Below are 24,872 nucleotides of genomic sequence, written 5' to 3' on the forward strand. Positions count from 1 at the left end.
TATTTTGAATTATTTATATTTATTTGTTGCTATATAAAATAAATAAGTGTCACGATGTGGTCAGCATGCACAAAAGCGAGTACATTTTAAGTAACCAATAAACCGAAACAAAACCGCGTCTCTCCACATTGAAAGCCTGTCACTCAGCGCGCAGTTGTTATGCAACGGACTGTCTTTGAGTGAGTCATAAACCATTCATTCAACAACACATTCAAAAAGCTGACTGATTCATTAAAAGATAGTAATGAAACAAGGTTAATTATTTTTAACTTTGAGCTCCACTTTTCAAGGCTCAGCTGAGACAGCAATGCGTCGCATGGGTAACGCTGAAGCTTCACTTAATAGAGACAAATGGCATTGATTCAATGCGTGACTCACTGAGTTTTGTTTCCCGCGGGCGCGACCGCGAGTTCCTCGGTAACGTAAATCCATGGTAAATACCCTTTATTTTAAACGTTAAAAGGATGACAGGACATATATTTAACTTTCCTTGGCCACACGGCAACCTTTTCACGAATATAACTTGACCTCAAAGACAGACGCAGGTAAACGCACGCGCTCAGTCGATCTCTCTCATTCACTGTCTGTTTAGGCTTAAGTGCAAATCCACGAAGCCTCTGTACAAATCACCATGATAAAAACACGATCGCCGCGTCTTATTATCATTATTAACTTATTTAACATTCAATACACATGCACGAAGTTCAAAACAAGGAGGGAATAGCCTTATGAAAAAGAAAACACGCGAATATCGCGGTTGCTGCGGTAACTTGAATTCCTCTGCGGTTGGCTTGTCAGTAGCGCGGTACTGCGATATTGCGGTTATCGCGACAGCCCTACGCACACCCTGTTTATTTTCTTTATTTTACAAAAGCACAATGTTTTGATTTGATTGTAAGTGGACACATACAAAAGTAGAAATATCACAGATTCTTTTTTTTATATTTCTTTTTTCTGTATGACCATAAATGACGGAGTAATTTAAGTTTATTGTGCTACAATGTGAAGAAAATCCAGCAAAACGCGGGGGCGCGTTTGTCGACCCCAGAGGGTTAAAGGAAAACATTTCATAGTGAGATTTCTCCCACATTTTCAGTTGTTTTACTTCAATGAAAGGATAGGTTTTTGTGAATTGTTATTATTTGCCAAGGGTGCCAATAATTTTGACGACAACTGTATATAGCCTATCCAAGTAATACATGTCTTTTTTGAAACACAACATAAATCTGAAGTTAAACCTGCCTCCTGGTAGGTTTAATTTAAGATGCAATTTAGTCCTGGACTAGCTCTAGTCTTCCTCCTAATCTGGTTTAAATGGCCTTTTAGTCTAGGACTAGGCTTAATCTCTGTCTGGGAAACTGCCCCCTTATGTTTTCATGGCTAAAGTCTGATTACACTGTATTCAGCACAAACTCTGCTTCAGTAATATAAGCAGCATGTATGTTAAAGTTTGTAGTTTTGATAAAATGACGTTTATGCGTGGTTAGTGGAAAAAAAATATTGAAGTCACTGATATAAGGCCATAAAACCCATATTTAATATTTGTTTACAAGACTTTTGAGAAATGGGTTTTGTAGGTTTTGCTTCAAAATGATGTGAAAATGATCCTGTCCACTCATTCACATGAAACACTGATTTAAAATTTGTAAGACATGTTTTGTTTCAGAAAGGTTGTATGCGAGGAGGCGTAAATGATCATGAATATTGATGTTTTTCACACCCAGGAAGACAAAAGCACTCTCCTAAAGTAGTGATCTGCACTTCCCAACGCAACAGTGCGGCGCGGGACTAGATTTGATGGCCGCAGTAAGGTACTCATGTGTGCAGGTTGCGGGAGATTAAAATGATTCGCGGTGCTCCCTCAAAATAGAAATATCTAAATATAAGACATCTAAAAACAAATAATTATTCATCTGTTGCACAAAAGCAAGAAGAACAACTAAAACTAAAACTATTTACAGGCAGAGTTTCTATTTATATGTTTTTGCAGGCCAATCACAGACATGTTGATTTCTTGAAAGTAATGGCCAATCAGATGTATTATAAAAAGATTCATTGTGTGATTCAAGGCACCTAACCCCCAATCACTCCCTGGGCTCCGCAGCAAAAAATGGCTGCCAGCTGCTCCGGGTGCGTTTTCACTGTGTGTGTGCATCGGATGGGTGAAATGCAGAGCACAAATTCCGAGTATGGGACATCAACAAAATATACTGCTCAAAAAAATTAAGAGAACACTTAAACAACACAATGTAACTCAGTCAATCACACTTCTGTGAAATCAAACTGTCCACTTAGGAAGCAACACTGATTGACAATCAATTTCACATGCTGTTGTGCGAATGGAGTAGACGACCGGTGGAAATTATAGGCAATTAGCAAGACACCCCCAATAAAGGAGTGGTTCTGCAGGTGGTGACCACAGACCACTTCTCAGTTCCTATGCTTTCTGGCTGATGTTTTGGTCACTTTTGAATGCTGGCGGTGCTTTCACTCTAGTGGTAGCATGAGATGGAGTCTACAACCCACACAAGTGGCTCAGGTAGTGCAGCTCATCCAGAATGGCACATCAATGCGAGCTGTGGCAAGAAGGTTTGCTGTGTCTGTCAGGATAGTGTCCAGAGCATGGAGGCGCTACCAGGAGACAGGCCAGTACATCAGGAGATGTGGAGGAAGCCGTAGGAGGGCAACAACCCAGCAGCAGGACCGCTACCTCCGCCTTTGTGCAAGGAGGAGCAGGAGGAACACTGCCAGTGTGGTTTCAAATGGATTGTCTGGGTCTGATGTTAATACCATGTGTAGCTTTTGAATGTTACTGAGATATAATTTTTCTGCCTTTTTTAGGTTTCTGCTGATGTTCTTAGAGTGCTGTCAGCTGCTAACTCTGAGGCTGTGGTGCTGTTTTGTTGTGGGGCTGTCAGGTTCCTGGACTCATTGCTCGCTTCCCCGCAACAGCCTATAGAAGATGTTTTGGCAGAGGATGAAATTATCAGGTCAGAGATTGCAAACTCTTCACTCTATCCTTTTTAGTATGGCTTTACATTAAATGTAGCACTGAGAATTTACTGGCTGGGGTGAATTAGCCTATTAGTTCTGATGGGGCTTATGAAAGGGAAGAAAACACTTCCTATATATTGTGGTTGACAAAGGCAGTGCATCCTAACAATCCCAATGATATTGCACCTTATCCAAAAACAATGCAAGGTAAATGGAAATAGGATCCAGACTTCATTATACAAATCCGATATTGTGCGTTACGATACTATTCTGTTATTGTTAAGCCCCACAAAACGTTATAAAGCACCATAAAGTTTTCGTGCACAGATTTAGTATTCCCGGTTCTGCCTGACCTAGTTTATGCAGCCTAACATTGAATTATAGAAGTTGATAGTGTGTGTGTGCTAGGTTAAAGAGATGTGTTTTTAGTCTAGATTTAAACTGACAGTGTGTCTGCTTCCTGGACAATGTTATGAAGACCGTTCCAAAGCTTAGGTGCTAAATATGATCTACCGCCAGCAGTCGATTTTAATATTCGAGGTATTAACATCTGGCCAGAATTTTGAGATCGCATTAGCCGTGAAGGACTATAATGCGTTGGGAGCTCGCTCAAGTACTGGGGAGCTAAACCATTTAGTGCTTTAAGTAATCAGCAATATTTTCACATTTTTTATATATATATATATATATATATATATATATATATATATATATATATATATATATATATATATATATATATATATATATATATATATATATATATAAAAAAATGTGAAAATATTGCTATATATATATATATATATATATTAGGGATGTCCCGATACCACTTTTTCACTTCCGATACGATACCGATGCCGCAGCTTTGGCTATTTGCCGATACCGATATCAATCCGATATTTTTATTTTATTCTTGAACTAATACTACTAATAATAAAATATATGGAAGCACTTTGCTCAATTAGCCACATAAAAACATCTCACTCGAATGGAGAACAAATACTTCTCCAGTGTATAGTCCACAACAACAGTTGATAATGAAAGACTGCCACCCTTTATTCAAAAGACCTTGAGATATGTTTGGTAATTGTACCTGAATGAATTGAATTAATTTGCTATATTTCAGATCAATATGTTTCCTTAATTTTAATTAACTTTAACGTTATTCTCATCTGAATTATAAATAATTTCTGTATAAAATAATACTACCATTAAAAACACATTTGATTTTCTTTTTTAATCAATGTAGAATGTGTAACTTCAAAATAAACAGATTAGTGCTCTGTTTTAGGACAAGAAATGAAAACCAATACAATATGATGAATGTCCAAAAGATGAGAATGTTTGCTTTTAAACAGCGTGTGTAATTTTGGTTGGATGACAGTTGTAGGTTACAGTTTGACAAAAGCACACTATTGTGTTTTACACAAATATAAGTAGGCTAAACACTTTTTGCAGTTTTAATGATGTTCTGTATGAACAAAATGACGGAGTATGTTTTTGTTTCCACTGTTCGATCGTACCCGTGCCCCTCTCTCTCACACACACCACCCACACCGGGCCGGGCTGAAACTTGTACCCGGGCGTGGCAGGGGGGCTCAACAGCGCCCCCTTGAATGGGGTCCAAAAACTTGGTCCATAGATCAAACTAGCTTGCATGAATTAATATGAAACTCGGTACACATATAGATCTCATCGGGCCGAAAACTTTTCGTGCTCTAAGTTTTACGCCAACCCAACAGGAAGTCGGCTATTATGGGTTGTTTGGAGAACGCTTGCTGTGGAATTTGAAACACTTCTCCTAGAGAATTAATTAAATCGCCACCAAACTCGGTGTGCATGAAGTCAAGACATTGAGGATGCTAAATTGCGGACGGATTTTTGATATCTCAAACGGTTTGGCCGTGGCGAGGACACGAATTTATGGCGAGAAAAGAGAAACACGAAGTGTTATAACTTCTGCACACATTAACTGATCTTGATGAAACTTCAGCAGTGTGTTCGTGGTAAGAGGCCGATCAGATGGATGTGACTATTGTGAGTCAAAGTTATAGCGCCACCAACTAGCAGCAGGAAGTGTGTCACTTTCAAAATGTTTTTGACAAAAGTGGGGGGGTTAGTTTTACCCACAATTACAAAAATCAGTACGTATATTGGTCTCATCGAGCCGGACAACTTTCTAATTTACAGTTATTAGCTCTGACCAACAGGAAGTCAGATATTTTGGTTTGAATGTGGATTTATTTGCAAATTCAGCCTCTGCATTTTTACCCACTCCTGCTAAGTGGTTTATTTTATTCACACCAAACTTTTTCAACATGATGAAAATACATTAAAGATGCTAAATTGTGAACGGATATTGAATATCTCAAACGGTTTTGATATGGCGAGGGATTAAAATAATGTCAAAAAAGGAATCAGAAAACATCTCATAACTTCTAAAAATGTAATTATACACCATTTATTTTAATATAAAATTATACAAATATTAGAACTAAACCTATTTTATTCTGTTTTTGCAATTCAAGAAGTATGAAAAAGTTAAAAACAGGCTATTTAGTGCTATTTGGTTCAACAAAAAAGCAAACATAGGGCTATACTGCCCTCTTGTGTCCAAAAGGATATCAAAATAGTATATACAACTTTTTACTAGGTAGGCCTATTGTATTTAAATATACATTTATTAGGTATATGACTGTGAGGATATTTTCCCATCGGTTAATCGACGTGTGACACGAGCGGGTGCTTTTAAATCGCTAATATAAAAGTGAAAGTAAAAAAACGGACGTCCGCACGGACATTGATAATGGTGCACGTTGGAAAGAACGATACTTTTAAACATAACACTAAACCGCCATTAGGTGTGGCCAGGCGACCATCTTAATGAGCGAGTCATTGATTCATTCAGTGTTTCCTCTATGTTGATTAGTTAATGGCGCCCCGCCACGGCAACATTTTTGCCGCCACGGTAACGGGCTCTACTCAGTGCGACCATTTCACTCGCATTTGCGCCTAAATATGTCTGTGTGCGACCATGAAAAGATATTTAGGCGCACTTGTGCGACTGACCCGATCGAAGATTTTTTTTTTGGCGGCCGCCAAAGCGAATTTTTGTCCCGCCAAAGTCTTATTTGACCGGTGTGTAATGTAGATAAACTGCTGCGCTTGTGACAGCTGGGCGCATGTTTAAAAGAACGAGAGAGCGAGAGCGCGCGCCCTCTGGTCGCGTGCGCGCGAGCACTCTCTTTGCGAAGCAAGGTTCCACGTTTTAATGATTGGTTAAACGACTGATCTTTCCAACACTGAATTCACGAGACGTCAGAATCGGTGTATAACAGATCGGTAACACTTTACAATAAGGTTCCATTTATTAAACTCTAGTTATAACTACATTAGTTAACATTAACTTTTAATAAACTGCACTTCTACAGAATGTATTAATCTTTGCTAATGTTCATTTCAACATTTAATAGCCTACATTATTGAAATCAAAAGTTGTATTTGTTAACATTTAGTTAATGCACTGTGAACTAACATGAACAAACAATAAACAGCTGTATTTTTATTAAGATTAATAAAGATGAATACATTCAGTAACATGTATTGCTCATGGTTCATGTTAGTAATAAACTAATGTTAAATCAAACCATAGTGTTTCAAAAAAAATTTTACAGAACACCTTAAAATAAGAACGTAAGGTGTGCTTACCCCCTTTAGCCTATATGGTTAGCAAGATTTAGCCTTAATAAACTACAGCATTTACAACTGAATGGTATTCAATTGTAGATGGTAGAAAATAAGACTATTAGTTAAAATAAACTTTTTAATGCTACTTTTTCTCCCTGCTTTTTTATATTGATATGATTATATACCAATCTATTTAAGAAGGATTTTATCTTACAAAGCTATGAAATCCAGAGGTAAAATCACAGCGTGTAACACTTTAATTAAAGTGTAACACTTTAAAAAAAAAAAAAAAGCTGTGATTTTACCTCTGGATTTCATAGCTTTGTAAGATAAAATCCTTCTTCCGTCCGAACCACCGGCGGTGGTTGTTCGGACAGACCTGCCCCCACTGCAAAAAAAAATCCTGAAGGAAACACTGTCATTCGTTCAAACGATTCGTTCCAATGACTGAGTCATTCATGATTGAGACAGATGTTTATGGATTGACCATTGAATCTTTGAGTCAAGCGATTCGTTTCAAAATGCTGAATCATTCAGTAATGAGAAAACAATTGTTGCTGTGAGATGCGCAATGGTTCTGCTGTGATCTTTAACTATTTTTGCTGCTGAAACAGAACAAAAACAGTCAATATTGCATCTAAAATGTAAGTGACTTAATTGTAACTGTTTATTAACCTGTTGTATGAAATCAATGTCACAGTTTCAATCGTGATTGTATTCAGGAAATAGTTGCCTACTCGTCAAGTGAGGTTGCTTAACTCTATCATATGTTATAAAATATATAAAAACTCCATATTTGTAATTTTTATAGTCAGTATGTTGTTAACTGGGTTGCTTTTTTGTGTGCTGCGCTCATTTGTTTACAATTCTCCTGGAGAAGCAGCATGAGCCTCAGCAGTGCAACCTTGTTACCATTGATCAGTAATACATTTATTATTAACTGATGATTGCAACTTAAAATGAATGTAATGAAATTAGAATAATCTCTCGTTTTAGTGACTCCCAAGTTATTTTTTTGTTATTGACGTTCTAATCAGGCTATACTCTGGTCGGGCAAGTAAAATTCTCTTTCAGGTAGGCCTACTGTATTTATATATAAATATATTAGGGATGTGACTGTGATCAAATTTTCCCACCGGTTAATCGACGTGTGACACCGCTGAGGGCTTTTAAATCGCTAACTATAGTATACTATATACTAGTAAAATACAGACGTCCGCACAGACATTGATAATGGTGCGGAGTAGAGCGAGCATTTTCAATGTATTCCTATGAATGTAGGAATTAACTAAAACATTTTATTTATGTTTTTGTGTCCACTGTTCAACCGCGTCACACACACACACACACATTCCAGAATTGCAATCTTGACATCGCAGCCTGTTCATTATAGCCCTAATACAATATAATAATAAAAATAGTCAACCTAACATAAACGAATTACACTGCTCTGTTTAAATAGTCAGTAGTACAATTTGTACCATTCACAGTAAGCAGAGCTCCACTGTGAGGTTTCCAAGCACATTTTTGCGCGTGTGAAGAGGATGATTTTTTCCATCGATATTGGAACACGAGTGAAGTACAAAGCCTATAATAAAGAATAGTTTAGCATCCAAATACATCGCAAATATTGAAACATTTTGATTCTAATGAGAGGGTTATGTGAGACCAACACTGCTTACTTTCGTTTTTATTTTTACATTAAATTTAAAGGATTTGTTGTGGAATATTTTGAGTGTATCATAAAATCAGTCATATATATATATATATATTATATATATATATATATATATATATATATATATATATATATATGTATATGTATATGTGTGTGTGTATGTATGTGTGTGTGTGTGTGTGTGTATATATATATATAGATAGATAGATAGATAGATAGATATAGATATATATATATAGATATAGATATAGATATAGCTGCGAGCAGCGATGGAGGGCCAAAGCCGGCGGCACCGCCATCCCCGGTGCCTTTAGGTCGACAGCGCCCCCTGGAACGGGATCCGAACACGTGTCCATAAATCAAACACGCTTGCATGTAATAATATGAAACTCGGTACACATATAGATCTCATCGGGCCGAACAACTTTCGTGCTCTAAGTTTTACGCCAGCCCAACAGGAAGTCGGCTATTATGGGTTGTTTGGAAACGCATGCTGTGGAATTTAATGTACTCCTCCTAGGGAATTCATCCAATCGGCTCCAAACTCGGTCAGCATGAAGTCAAGACACTGAGGATGCTAAATTGCGGACAGATTTTTGATATCTCGAACGGTTTGGCCGTGGCGAGGAAACGAATTTATGGCGAATAATGGAAACATGAAGTGTGTTATAACTTCTGCATACATTAACTGATCTTGATTAAACTTCAGCAGTGTGTTTGTTGTAAGAGGCCGATCACATGGATGTGACTATTGTGAGTCAAAGTTATAGCGCCACCAACTGGCAGCAGGAAGTGTGTCACTTTCAAAATGCTTTGAAATCACCCTCTTATTTTTACCCGATTTGCTTCAAACTTTGTGTATAATGTAAACACACGGCAGATGTAGACCTGTGAAAGGATTTTTGATATCTTTAATACTGTTGCCATGGCAACGCATCAAACATCAATATTCTTTTTTGATGCTTTTGAGACTCTTAGCATGCTTGAAATTGCATGAAACTCGACAGACACATTACATTTATTACCTAGTAGACATGTGCAAAGTTTCAGAAACGGGCGTGGTGAGGGGCTCAGTAGCGCCACCTTTAGTCATAAGTGGGGGGGTTAGTTTTATCAACAGCAACAAAACTTGGTATGTGTATTGTTCTCATCAAGACGGACAACTTTCTAATTTACATTAACCATCTCCGACCATCAGGAATAGAGATATTTTGGTTTGAATGTGGATTTTCTGAAGAATTTTCTCTCCCTCTCTCTGTGTCTGTGTGTGTGTGTGAGGGGAGGGGGGGGGGATTTGACTATTGCTTTTATATTGTTAATCAAGGTTTCAGGGGCTTTTGGGGTCCTTAACGTGCTCAAAAACTCTTGAAACTTTGCACACAGGTCAGAACCCACGGCCATCAGGGCCGGGCTGAAGCTGGTACCCGGGCGTGGCTGGGGGGCTCAACAGCGCCCCCTTGAACGGGGTTCTAAAACTTGGTCCATATATCAAACACGCTTGCATGAATTAATATGAAACTCGGTACACATATAGATCTCATCGTGCCGAACAACTTTCCCCTGGTCAAGTTTTACGCCAGCCCAACAGGAAGTCGGCTATTATGGGTTGTTTGGAAAACGCTTGCTGTGGAATGTGAAATACTCCTCCAAGAAAATTCACCGTGTCCCCTCCAAACTCGGTGTGCATGTAGTCAAGACTTTGAGGATGCTAAATTGCGGACGGATTTTTGATATCTCGAACGGTTTGGCCGTGGCGAGGAATCGAATTTATGGTGAGAAAAGAGAAACATGAAGTGGAATAACTTCTGCATACATTAACTGATCTTGATGAAACTTCAGCAGTGTGTTCGTGGTAAGAGGCCGATCAGATGGATGTAGCTATTGTGATTCAAAGTTATAGCGCCACCAACTGGCAGCAGGAAGTGTGTCACTTTCAACATGCTTTTGACAAAAGGGGGGGGGTTAGTTTTAACTACAGTAAAAAAAAATAGTTTGTATATTGTACTCATCAAGCCGGACAACTTTCTAATTTACATTCATTAGCTCCGGCCATCAGGAAGTCAGATATTTTGGTCTGAATGTGGATTTTTTTTGCAAAATCAGCCTCTGAATTTTTAGCCACTCCTCGTAAACTATTTATTTTATTACCAAACTTTTTCGACATGATGAAACTACATTAAATATGCTAAATTGTGAATGGATAATAAATATCTCAAACGGTTTTGCTATGGCGAGGGATTAAAGTAATGACCAAAAAGGAAACACTACAAATCTTCTAAAAATGTAATTATATACCATTTATTTCTATATAAAAGTATACAAATATCACAACTAAACCCATTTTATTCTGTTTTTGCAATTCAAGAAGAATGAAAAAGTTAAAAACAGGCTATTTAGTGCTATTTGGTTCAACACAAAAGCAAACATAGGGCTATACTGCCCTCTTGTGTCCAAAAGGACATCAAAATAGTATATAAAACTTTTTACTAGGTAGGCCTATTGTATTTAAATATACATTTATTAGGTATATGACTGTGAGGATATTTTCCCATCGGTTAATCGACGTGTGACACGAGCGGGTGCTTTTAAATCGCTAATATAAAAGTGAAAGTAAAAAAACGGACGTCCGCACGGACATTGATAATGGTGCACGTTGGAAAGAATGATACTTTTAAACATAATACTAAACCGCCATTAGGTGTCGCCAGGCGACCATCTTAATGAGCGAGTCATTGATTCATTCGTTCAAATGATTCGTTCCAATGACTGAGTCATTCATGATTGAGACAGATGTTTATGGATTGACCATTGAATCTTTGAGTCAAGCGATTCGTTTCAAAATGCTGAATCATTCAGTAATGAGAAAACAAGTTGCTGTGAGATGCGCGATGGTTCTGCTGTGATCTTTGTTTAACTATTTTTGCTGCTGAAACAGAACAAAAACAGTCAATATTGCATCTAAAATGTAAGTGACTTAATTGTAACTGTTTATTAACCTGTTGTATGAAATCAATGTCACAGTTTCAATCGTGATTGTATTCAGGAAATAGTTGCCTACTCGTCAAGTGAGGTTGCTTAACTCTATCATATGTTATAAAATATATAAAAACTCCATATTTGTCTTTTTTATAGTCAGTATGTTGTTAACTGGGTTGCTTTTTTGTGTGCTGCGCTCATTTGTTTACAATTCTCCTGGAGAAGCAGCATGAGCCTCAGCAGTGCAACCTTGTTACCATTGATCAGTAATACATTCATTATTAACTGATGATTGCAACTTAAAATGAATGTAATGAAATTAGAATAATCTCTCGTTTTAGTGATTCCCAAGTTATTTTTTTGTTATTGACGTTCTAATCAGGCTATACTCTGGTCGGGCAAGTAAAATTCTCTTTCAGGTAGGCCTATTGTATTTATATATAAATATATTAGGGATGTGACTGTGATCAAATTTTCCCACCGGTTAATCGACGTGTGACACCGGTGAGCGCTTTTAAATCGCTAACTATAGTATACTATATACTAGTAAAATACAGACGTCTGCACAGACATTGATAATGGTGCGGAGTAGAGCGAGCATTTTCAATTTATTCCTATGGATGTAGGAATTATCTAAAACATTTTATTTATGTTTTTGTGTCCACTGTTCAACCGCAACCGCGTCACACACACACACACACATTCCAGAATTGCAATCTTGACATCGCAGCCTGTTCATTATAGCCCTTTTAAGTAGAGTCACAAAAATCGTTATGTATATTGTTCTCATCAAGCCGGACAACTTTCTGATTTATAGTCATAAGCTGTGACCAGAGGTGGAAAGAGTACTGAAAATTTGTACTCAAGTACAAGTACCGTTGCATTGCTGAAATAATACTCAATTACAAGTAAAAGTACTGGTGTCAAAAAAGTAATTAAGTAAAAGTACAAATTACTCTTCTCAAAAACTACTCAGAGTACTAGTTACTAATTACTTTTTAGCTGGCGATAGTTAATGCATTACCAATAAAAATATTCAACAAAATCATAGAATTATGTAGAAAATAGCTACTTTTAACACGTTTTTACCTTATTGTCAAAGGACATTAATTAGTGGATACTGGAATTTCTAACTTCAATATGACACCTTGAAATATGTCAATATTCAGTAGGCCTAGCCTATAATTTTTAATACCATCGGGAAAACTACTACATACTAAATATTTTAATATCTACATTTTTTTCCATCCATTTTGTCAAGGCAATCATTATTTTCAAGCATTCAAAAGCACAACACTCATTGTAACAGTAATCTATTTGAATGGAAAAGTTTAATTCAAGTCTTCTAAAGAGACACGTCCACTTTATAAGGTGAGATTTTAATTTAGGCTTTTTTTTACATATTTAAACATTGATCAATAACCATTACAATAATCTAATATTTACTCACTCAGTGTATTTGTCTTTACAATAGGGTAACGTGAACTGTTGCAATAGCTCACACACAGCACAAGGAAGCTTGATTTCAATTCAAACTGAATTTAATTTGCAAAAAGACTAGATTTTTCATAACTTTTGACAGCGTTTAATTCAAGAGCATGGAGAGATTGGAGCTGGACGTCATTTGAGTCTGCAGTGAGAACCACTTGGAGAGATTCGCGATTGCACATGATATGACACACAGTCCGAGAGCGCACACTCAATATCCGAGTCCAGTTCGTTCGTATATTTGAGAGCTCGCGTCCAGTTTTCTGCGATTACATGAATGTGCCCTCGCGTTATAATATTGTTCGTGACATTTGCCATTAAAATATGCCATAGAAACTTGCAGGTATTAATCAAATTATGCGTAATAGGCCTACCTGCAATCCCGCGCTGAGAGGAGGCGGGTGTGTCAAACTCGCTGTCGTTGAGATGAGAGAATGAGAACGCGCAGCTGGTAAAATATAGATATTTTGACAGTACTACTATGTAGTTTGTTGTTCCAAACTTTCAGTCCAGCCATTAATCACTCTGCTCCTCGCCTCCTTCATGATCAGCTCTTCAAAACCTGCTGCGACTGCGGCGGCTTTCATTCAGTCCAAATATCAGGGGTTTTATTGTTCCGTTTACGATCGAATATTTTTATTGGCTACCGAAATGCCATTCAAAGATTTGAATATCAATTCAAATTGTACTCGGTAACGAAATGTGATTTTACAAGTAGCGAAGTAGATTACTTAGCTTAATATGTACTTGAGTACAAGTAAAATTACAGATTTAAAAATATACTCAAAAAAGTACAAGTACCCAAAAAAACTACTTAATTACAGTAACGTGAGTAGTTGTAATTCGTTACTTCCACCTCTGGCTGTGACCAACAGGAAGTCAGATATTTTGGTTTGAATGTGATTTTTTGGAGAATTCTCTCCCTCTCTCTCTCTGCCTCTGCGTCTCTGTGTGTGTGAGGGGTGGGGGGATTTGTCTTTTGAGTGAGATTTGTTTAAAATTCCTGTTTTTCAAGGTTTCAGGGGCTTTTGGGGCCTTTAACGTGCTCGAAAACTCTTGAAACTTTGCACACAGGTCAGAAACCGCGGCCATCAGGGCCGGGCTGAAGCTGGTACCCGGGCGTGGCAGGGGGGCTCAACAGCGCCCCCTGGGACGGGATCCGAACACTTGTCCATAAATCAAACACACTTGCATGTAATGATATGAAACTCAGTACACATATAGATCTCATCGGGCCGAACAAATTTCGTGCTCTAAGTTTTACGCCAGCCCAACAGGAAGTCGGCAATTATGGGTTGTTTGGAGAACGCTTGCTGTGGAATTTGAAACACTTCTCCTAGAGAATTAATTAAATCGCCACCAAACTCGGTGTGCATGAAGTCAAGACATTGAGGATGCTAAATTGCGGACGGATTTTTGATATCTCAAACGGTTTGGCCATGGCGAGGACACGAATTTATGGCGAGAAAAGAGAAACACAAAGTGTTATAACTTCTGCACACATTAACTGATCTTGATAAAACTTCAGCAGTGTGTTCGTGGTAAGAGGCCGATCAGATGGATGTGACTATTGTGAGTCAAAGTTATAGCGCCATCAACTGGCAGCAGGAAGTGTGTCACTTTCAAAATGTTTTTGACAAAAGTGGGGGGGTTAGTTTTACCCACAATTACAAAAATCAGTACGTATATTGGTCTCATCGAGCCGGACAACTTTCTAATTTAAAGGCATTAGCTGCAACCAACAGGAAGTCAGATATTTTGGTCTGAATATGGATTTTTTGTTAAATCAGCCTCTGAGTTTTTAGTTACTCCTCCTAAAAGGTTTATTTTATTCCCACCAAACTTTTTCAACATGATAAAAATATATTAATGATGCTAAATTGTAAACGGATATTGGATATCTCAAACGGTTTTGCTATGGCGAGGGATTAAAATAATGTCAAAAAAGGAAGCAGGAAACATCTCATAACTTCTAAAAATGTAATTATACACCATTTATTTTTATATAAAATTATACAAATATTAGAACTAAACCTATTTTATTCTGTTTTTGCAATTCAAGAAGTATGAAAAAGTTAAAAACAGGCTATTTAGCGCTATTTGGTTCAACAAAAAAGCAAACATAGGGCTATACTGCCCTCTTGTGTCCAAAAGGATATCAAAATAGCATATAAAACGTTTTACTAGGTAGGCCTATTGTATTTAAATATAAATTTATTAGGTATATGACTGTGAGGATATTTTCCCATCGGTTAATCGACGTGTGACACGAGCGGGTGCTTTTAAATCGCTAATATAAAAGTGAAAGTAAAAAACGGACGTCCGCACGGACATTGATAATGGTGCACGTTGGAAAAAATTATACTTTTAAACATAACACTAAGCCGCCATTAGGTGTCGCCAGGCGACCATCTTAATGAGCGAGTCATTGATTCATTCGTTCAAACGATTCGTTCCAATGACTGAGTCATTCATGACTGAGACAGATGTTTATGGATTGACCATTGAATCTTTGAGTCAACCGATTCGTTTCAAAATGCTGAATCATTCAGTAATGAGAAAACAAGTTGCTGTGAGATGCGCGATGGTTCTGCTGTGATCTTTGTTTAACTATTTTTGCTGCTGAAACAGAACAAAAACAGTCAATATTGCATCTAAAATGTAAGTGACTTAATTGTAACTGTTTACAAAATACTGTGATAGACTGTGATAACATTTTCTCACCGGTTAATCGACGTGTGACACCGCTGAGGGCTTTTAAATCGCTAACTATAGTATACTATATACTAGTAAAATACAGACGTCCGCACAGACATTGATAATGGTGCGGAGTAGAGCGAGCATTTTCAATGTATTCCTATGAATGTAGGAATTAACTAAAACATTTTATTTATGTTTTTGTGTCCACTGTTCAACCGCAACCGCGTCACACACACACACATTCCAGAATTGCAATCTTGACATCGCAGCCTGTTCATTATAGCCCTAATACAATATAATAATAAAAATAGTCAACCTAACATAAACGAATTACACTGCTCTGTTTAAATAGTCAGTAGTACAATTTGTACCATTCACAGTAAGCAGAGCTCCACTGTGATGTTTCCAAGCACATTTTTGCGCGTGTGAAGAGGATGATTTTTTCCATCGATATTGGAACACGAGTGAAGTACAAAGCCTATAATAAAGAATAGTTTAGCATCCAAATACATCGCAAATATTGAAACATTTTGATTCTAATGAGAGGGTTACGTGAGACCAACACTGCTTACTTTCGTTTTTATTTTTACATTAAATTTAAAGGATTTGTTGTGGAATATTTTGAGTGTATCATAAAATCAGTCTTATATATATATATATATATATATATATATATATATATATATATATATATATATATATATATATATATATATATATATATATATATATATATATATATATATATATATATATACAGTGAGGAAAATAAGTATTTGAACACCCTGCTATTTTGCAAGTTCTCCCACTTGGAAATCATGGAGGGGTCTGAAATTGTCATCGTAGGTGCATGTCCACTGTGAGAGACATAATCTAAAAAAAAAAAAATCCAGAAATCACAATGTATGATTTTTTAACTATTTATTTGTATGATACAGCTGCAAATAAGTATTTGAACACCTGAGAAAATCAATGTTAATATTTGGTACAGTAGCCTTTGTTTGCAATTACAGAGGTCAAACGTTTCCTGTAGTTTTTCACCAGGTTTGCACACACTGCAGGAGGGATTTTGGCCCACTCCTCCACACAGATCTTCTCTAGATCAGTCAACTTTCTGGGCTGTCGCTGAGAAACACGGAGTTTGAGCTCCCTCCAAAGATTCTCTATTGGGTTTAGGTCTGGAGACTGGCTAGGCCACGCCAGAACCTTGATATGCTTCTTACAGAGCCACTCCTTGGTTATCCTGGCTGTGTGCTTCGGGTCATTGTCATGTTGGAAGACCCAGCCTCGACCCATCTTCAATGCTCTAACTGAGGGAAGGAGGTTGTTCCCCAAAATCTCGCAATACATGGCCCCGGTCATCCTCTCCTTAATACAGTGCAGTCGCGCTGTCCCATGTGCAGAAAAACACCCCCAAAGCATGATGCTACCACCCCCATGCTTCACAGTAGGGATGGTGTTCTTGGGATGGTACTCATCATTCTTCTTCCTCCAAACACGTTTAGTGGAATTATGACCAAAAAGTTCTATTTTGGTCTCATCTGACCACATGACTTTCTCCCATGACTCCTCTGGATCATCCAAATGGTCATTGGCAAACTTAAGACGGGCCTTGACATGTGCTGGTTTAAGCAGGGGAACCTTCCGTGCCATGCATGATTTCAAACCATGACGTCTTAGTGTATTACCAACAGTAACCTTGGAAACGGTGGTCCCAGCTCTTTTCAGGTCATTGGCCAGCTCCTCCCGTGTAGTTCTGGGCTGATTTCTCACCTTTCTTAGGATCATTGAGACCCCACGAGGTGAGATCTTGCATGGAGCCCCAGTCCGAGGGAGATTGACAGTCATGTTTAGCTTCTTCCATTTTCGAATGATTGCTCCAACAGTGGACCTTTTTTCACCAAGCTGCTTGGCAATTTCCCCGTAGCCCTTTCCAGCCTTGTGGAGGTGTACAATTTTGTCTCTAGTGTCTTTGGACAGCTCTTTGGTCTTGGCCATGTTAGTAGTTGGATTCTTACTGATTGTATGGGGTGGACAGGTGTCTTTATGCAGCTAACGACCTCAAACAGGTGCATCTAATTTAGGATAATAAATGGAGTGGAGGTGGACATTTTAAAGGCTGACTAACAGGTCTTTGAGGGTCAGAATTCTAGCTGATAGACAGGTGTTCAAATACTTATTTGCAGCTGTATCATACAAATAAATAGTTAAAAAATCATACATTGTGATTTCGGGATTTTTTTTTTTTTGATTATGTCTCTCACAGTGGACATGCACCTATGATGACAATTTCAGACCCCTCCATGATTTCCAAGTGGGAGAACTTGCAAAATAGCAGGGTGTTCAAATACTTATTTTCCTCACTGTATATATACATAGATAGATAGATTATTTATTTATTTATTTATATATATATATATATATATATATATATATATATATATATATATATATATATATATATATATTAGGGGTGGCACGGTACATGAAAAAACATCCGAACCGTTCGGTTCGCTTGTCTCGGTTCGGTGCGCGTGTGCGTCGCGCGGTTTGCACGGTTCGACGCATGCGCAATGTAGCCTCGTGCCCGTGCTAATACAATGCTAAATCATAAATCAGACATATGTAGAATTACATTACAATGTCCAGCAATCGATTTATATAGTACACTGAGTTTACCTAGACATTTAATGAGATCTACTCCACTATATGTTGTTTTTTTCATGTGAATAAATAGGCTACATAGATCGACTGTTCCACGTAGCCTAATGGTCCAGTGGCAGAACTTGCCAAGCGTATCAAAGGTTCTGAGTTCTAATCTGCGCTCGTATATATTTTTTTCTTTATCAAAACCGATTATGTTTATCAGCGGTTGTATATCAAGCAGGGACCGATTTGTATGAATTTTGTTTTATTTTTTAATCGGAACGAGTAGCCTTGAGTCTCCTCAATGGATTGAAGCGCGCGTCCGAGTGATGAATGTGCGGCCGCTGCGGTGTGTGCGTGAGCCACGAGAACACTGTATCAGCACCACTGATCGCAACTGCAACGAGCACTTTGATCACTTGATTAAAAAAACACATTTCAGCGCCAAATTGCTTCTTATTTAACAAACGAATGAAACAAATACTTTGCTAGTTAACTGGAAATGTTTTATTTATTTGTATTGGTACACCCGTGCTGCAAGATAATATCAACCCTGGCAAAAAATGGTGGGGACATGTCCCGCCTATGATGACGAGACACGAGGATAAATTGACAAATAACGGTCCAACACAGCCCACGTAGCTCTACAGATGATGGACCTCCAGGGCCACTGAAAGTTTCCTCAGGGTGACTGCTCACTCATATTACTTCAGAATGGGAAATGAGAAGCTGCGTTTTGCAAACACACCCCATTTATGAAATAAATAAATAAATAATTAGATAATTCAGCTATATATCATATGCTGAAGTAAATTTTTGGAGTGTTAAAGATTAAAAGAAAAAACAACAACATGAACCGTACAGAACCGAAAACCGTGACCCTAAAACCGTGATACGAACCGAACCGTGGGTTTTGTGAACCGTGCCACCCCTAATATATATATATATATATATATATATATATATATATATATATATATATATATATATATATATATATATATATATATATATATATATATATATTTTATTATTATTATTATTATTATTATTATTATTATTATTATTATTAGGGCCCAAGCCCTGAAGGGGCGAAGGCCCTATTGTTTTCGTTAGGATTATTAGGGCCCAAGCCCTGAAGGGGCGAAGGCTCAGTAGCGCCACCTTTAGTCAAAAATGGGGGCTTAGTTTTAAGGAGAGTCACAAAAATCGTTATGTATATTGTTCTCATCAAGCCGGACAACTTTCTAATTTATAGTCATAACCTGTGACCAACAGGAAGCGAGATATTTTGGTTTGAATGTGATTTTTTTGGAGAATTCTCTCCCTCTCTCTCTCTGCCTCTGCGTCTCTGTGTGTGTGAGGGGTGGGGGATTTGTCTTTTGAGTGAGAAATTCCTGTTTTTCAAGGTTTCAGGGGCTTTTGGGGCCTTTAACGTGCTCGAAAACTCTTGAAACTTTGCACACAGGTCAGAAGCCGCGGCCATCAGGGCCGGGCTGAAGCTGGTACCCGGGCGTGGCAGGGGGGCTCAACAGCGCCCCCTGGAACGGGATCCGAACACTTGTCCATAAATCAAACACACTTGCATGTAATGATATGAAACTCGGTACACATATAGATCTCATCGGGCCGAACAACTTTCGTGCTCTAAGTTTTACACCAGCCCAACAGGAAGTCGGCAATTATGGGTTGTTTGGAGAACGCATGCTGTGGAATTTAATGTACTCCTCCTAGGGAATTCATCCAATCGCCTCCAAACTCGGTCAGCATGAAGTCAAGACATTGAGGATGCTAAATTGCGGACGGATTTTTGATATCTCGAACAGTTTGGCCGTGGCGAGGAAACAAATTTATGGCGAAAAAATGAAACAGGAAGTGTGTTATAACTTCTGCATACATTAACTGATCTTGATGAAACTTCAGCAGTGTGTTCGTGGTAAGAGGCCGATCAGATGGATGTAGCTATTGTGATTCAAAGTTATAGCGCCACCAACTGGCAGCAGGAAGTGTATCACTTTCAACATGCTTTTGACAAAAGTGGGGGGGTTAGTTTTAACTACAGTAAAAAAAACTCAGTTCATATATTGATCTCATCGACCCGGACAACTTTCTAATTTAAAGTCATTAGCTCTGACCATCAGGAAGTCAGATATTTTGGTCTGAATGTGGATTTTTTTGCAAAATCAGCCTCTGAATTTTTAGCCACCTTTATCTAAGTGGTTTATTTTATTCCCACCAAACTTTTTCAACATGATAAAAATATATTAATGATGCTAAATTGTGAACGGATAATAAATATCTCAAACGGTTTTGCTGTGGCGAGGGATTAAAGTATTGTCTAAAAAGGAAACACTCAAAGGCTCATATATTCTAAAAATGTAATTACCATTTATTACTATATAAAAGTATACAAATATCAGAACTTAACTCATTTTATTCTTTTTTTTTTTTCAATTTAAGAATGAAGTTTAAGTTTAAAAACTGCCAGAATGGTTGTTTAGTCTAAACAATAAATAAATAGTCAAACATAGTGCTATACTGCCCTCTTGTGTTCAAAATCAGGTAGGCCTATTATATCTATATAAAAATATACTAGGTATGTGACGGTGAGAATATTTTACCACCGGTTAACTGACGTGTGACACCGCTGGGGGCTTTTTAATCGCTAACTTAAAAACGAAAGTAAAATATGTTCGTCCGCACGGACATTGATAATGGTGCGGAGCAGAGCGAGCGTTTTCAATAAATTCCTATGGAAGGAGGAATGACCTAAAAAAACGTTGACTCTGTTCTGCTCGTTCCTCGCTGAGGACGCGCACCATTATGAATGCCTGTGCAGCCGTGAGCATTTTAGTTTCATTTTCGGGGCGGATTGCTTGAATGTATTTTAAAAAAAGCACAATGTTGTGTTTTATTGCTACTGTACAAAAATATAAGTTAACACTTTGCAGTTTGAATGATGTTCTGAACAAAATGACAGAGTATGTTTTTATGTGTCCACTGTTCAATCGCGCCCCCGTTTTAGTGATTCCCAAGTTATTTTTTCATTTAAGTTTTTTTCATTGTTCTAATCAGGTCAGGCAAGTAAAATTATCTGTGTCTTATCCCTTACATTTTTATATAATATATATACACTACTGTTCAAAAATTTGGCGTCAGTAAGATTTTTAAGCGAAGTTTCTTCTGCTCACCAAGGCTGCATTTATTTGATTAAAAATACAAACAAAAACAGTAATATTGTAAAATAGTATTCCAATTTAAAACAGCTGCTTTCTATTTTAATATATTTTAAACTGTTATTTATTCCTGTGATCAAAGCTGAGTTTTCAGCATCATTACTCCAGTCGTCACTGTCACATGATCCTTCAGAAATTATTCTAATATGATGATTGATGCTCAAGAAACATTCATTATTATTTTAAATGTCGAAAACAGTTGTGTACAGTCTTTGATGAATAGAAAGTTCAAAAGAACAGCATTTATCTGAAATCTAAAGCTTTTGTAACATTCAACACTACCGTTCAGAAGTTTGGGGTCAGTAATAATTTTAATTTTATTTTTGGGGGAAAGAAATAAAATAAATCAATACTTTTATTCATCGAGAATGAGTTAAACTGATCAAAAGTTACAGTACAGACATTTATAATGTTAAAAAAATTATATTTGAAATAAATGCTGTTCTTTTGAACTTTACATTCATCAACGCATTTTGAAAAAAAATCTGTACACAACTGTTTTCAACATTGAAAATAATAATTAATATTTATTGACCATCAATCATCATATTAGAATGGTTTCTGAAGGATCATGTGACACTGAAGACGGGAGTAATGATGCTGAAAACTCAGCTTTGATCACATAAATTAATTAGTGTAAAATATTTTAAAATAGAAAACAGCTGTTTTAAATTGGAATAATATTTCACAATATTACTGTTTTTGTTTGTATTTTTAATCAAATAAATGCAGCCTTGGTGAGCAGAAGAGACTTCTCCTAAAAACATTAAAAATCTTCCTGACCCCAAACTTTTGAACGGTATATATATGCTCGCAGCTATATTTATTATTATTCTTCTCCGCATTTAATCGCATTTTTGAGGGCCTAAACATGCTCAAACTCACGAAACTTTGCACACGTGTCAGAACTGGCGAAAATTTACATCTGATATAGGTTTCAGAATTGGGCGGGGCAAAATGGCTCGATAGCGCCACCTATAAAAGTTCAACGGAGTGCGCCTCCCGTTATGTTCCATGTACGTGTACGAAATTCGGTACATACATTTAAGGACCTAATACCTACAAAAAAGTCTCTTGGAGCGTAGCCCTAAACACAACAGGAAGTCAGCCATTTTCAACTTTCTCTCAGATTTTTGTGCAGTTTTTGCCATTTTCATGCCTCGTACTTTAACGAACTCCTCCAACAGTTTTAATCTGGTCATCTTCAAATTTGGTGAGTGTAATCTTAAGGCCTTTGCGACGTTAAATTGCGAAGATCTTGAGTTTTCGTCGAAGGGCGGGTCCTCGGCGGCCTGACAAATTTTGATGTTTCGCCATGAAACAGGAAGTTGCTGTAACTCAGGCATGGAATGTCCAATCTGCCCCAAACTTCACACTTTTGATAAGTGTTCTGTCCTGAACACATGACCATGCTCATATTCAGTTACAGTCATAGTGCCACCTGCATGTTTAACACTGTTGTGGACTCCTAATAACATATAAAAAAGTGCCAGCAAGTGCTAAACATGCTAACAACATGAAATGAACATGAAAACATGCCTGAACACATCTACATGAGAATATTCAGTTATAGGCCAGGCAAAGTAGCGTTTTACGACAGACTAATTGTAAAAGAATTTTTTTTAGCATAGATCATTTCTATGAGGTGTCCAGAGCAACATACTAAAAGTCCTAAGAAATCCTAGTTGAGGAAATATGTTAAATTCTCATCAATCCGAGATGTGTGCCAATAAGGCCAAGCAACAATACACCCCAATGGGGCTATTTTTTTCCTTTACTCCTATCAAAATGAAACTTTACACAATGAAAGTACCCATGAAAAGTAACATTTTTTGTATTACAAGTTTCTTTGAAAATTAATTTTAATATGCAAATGAGCTATACACTAATCGAATATGCCCAAAATACACCAATAGGCTTAATTTTTTCCTTTACTTCTACCACAATAAAACTTTACACAATGAAAGTATACATGAAAAGTAACTTTTTTTGTATTACAAGTTTCTTTTGAAATGAATTTGAATATGCAAATGAGCTCCACACTTATTGAATATGTCCTAATTTGCATAGGCAGAAACACCATTCATATGTATGGCAAATACATCGGCCCAATCTTCATCCAATCATCCTACTGCCAATGGGTGATGGCAATGCTGCTTTTAGACTGGCCTCTAACCTGAAAACTGCCTGGCTTGGTAGTACCTGCCAGGGGTATATTCCCCGCCGGTATAGTCTTCAGGGTCACAGAGGCACACAAGCCTCCCCACCATGACAAGGTAGCAACAACAGGGGCGGGGTTTTTTGGTGTGTTTTTTTTAGTTTTTTTTTATCCAGCCTGGATCCTCGACCCCTTCTCTGTGGCTCTTGGTTCTGGCACCCCCTATATCATTTCCTGGTTTGTTCTTTGCTTAGTTCTTCCCCTCTGGGTCATATTCATCTGATAAATCAGGCAACTGTGAGTTTGTGCAGCTAGTACCACGACATTCTCCGCAAATGGCAGTGCAAGGGAGTCCATATTTTTTGCATGTGCATCTCTTTGTGCTGCAGTCTTTTTTGCAACTGCAGCGGACTACATCTAGTATTTCTGGTGGTGCCGCAGGCTGATTTGTCATTATTGGCATAAATCTCCTATCCATAACATGCCACCCCCAGTCTTTTGGGTCCATACGTTCACTTACCCCTTTCCACTCCATCATTTGGTAAAAGACCCGAAGACTATGGAACTTTGCAGCTGTTGACGTTGGAGGGAGAGTTTGAGGTTCCACTGGAGATGAGTTCTGAGTTACTTTAACACAGAATCGCCTGTATCTCAGCATATCCAGTGATTCATCTTTTTCTCCCCCATACAGTGATACTAGAGCTTTTTCACCTGCTGCAATGATGATGCCTTTTCCCACATTTTCCTGTGACTGGCTGAACACCATAGCTTGTTCGAGAAAGCTAGTGTCATTCTTTACTTTTTTCAGTGCCATTCCCTTTCCTATGCCAAATAGACGAGACGTAGAATCACAGCCTAAAATGGCATGGATAAAGAGGAGATTATCACACACCTTGGGACCAAGTAATTCCTTCGTCTGCTTTATACACCATATCCGTCTTGTTTTTGTCGCTTTCTTTGGTTCTGGTGCCAGAAACAGCTCCTGTGCATTCAGATCAGCATGATGCAACAAGAGTACTAACAAGTCTGTGTCATCACCTACTAAGACTGTTTCTTTTGTTCTGGCAGAGGCAATGGCAGTTCGGACAATGAGCACATCTGCATCGTGCTTTGCATGGTCTGTGATACACCCAGCCCTCTCAAGTTTATCACTGAGATAAACCAAGAACCGTTGTTTGTTTTCCTTATTGTTAAGGAACTGGTCCTTTTTGGATTGGATGATCATGTCACCAGAGAAGTGTACAGTCACACCGGGAGTCACACCTGTTCGACGCAGTTGAGTGGCGTCTTTTATTGTTGGTTCTTCTTT

At 37.7% G+C, this 24,872-nt stretch overlaps 1 protein-coding gene across 1 annotated transcript in view; it reads left to right on the forward strand.

Moving 5' to 3' along the window:
- nol11 (nucleolar protein 11) overlaps positions 1–24,872 on the forward strand; it is a 107,860-nt gene that overhangs the window by 44,342 nt on the left and 38,646 nt on the right. Inside the window, exon 4 of the mRNA XM_084425495.1 lies at positions 2,842–2,990. Within this exon, the coding sequence (XP_084281621.1) occupies positions 2,842–2,990 (149 nt within the window). The remainder of the gene's footprint in view (positions 1–2,841; positions 2,991–24,872) is intronic.

The sequence above is a fragment of the Rutilus rutilus genome, assembly GCF_951802725.1.
Source record: "Rutilus rutilus genome assembly, chromosome: 12".
NCBI classification, from domain to species: Eukaryota; Metazoa; Chordata; class Actinopteri; order Cypriniformes; family Leuciscidae; genus Rutilus; species Rutilus rutilus.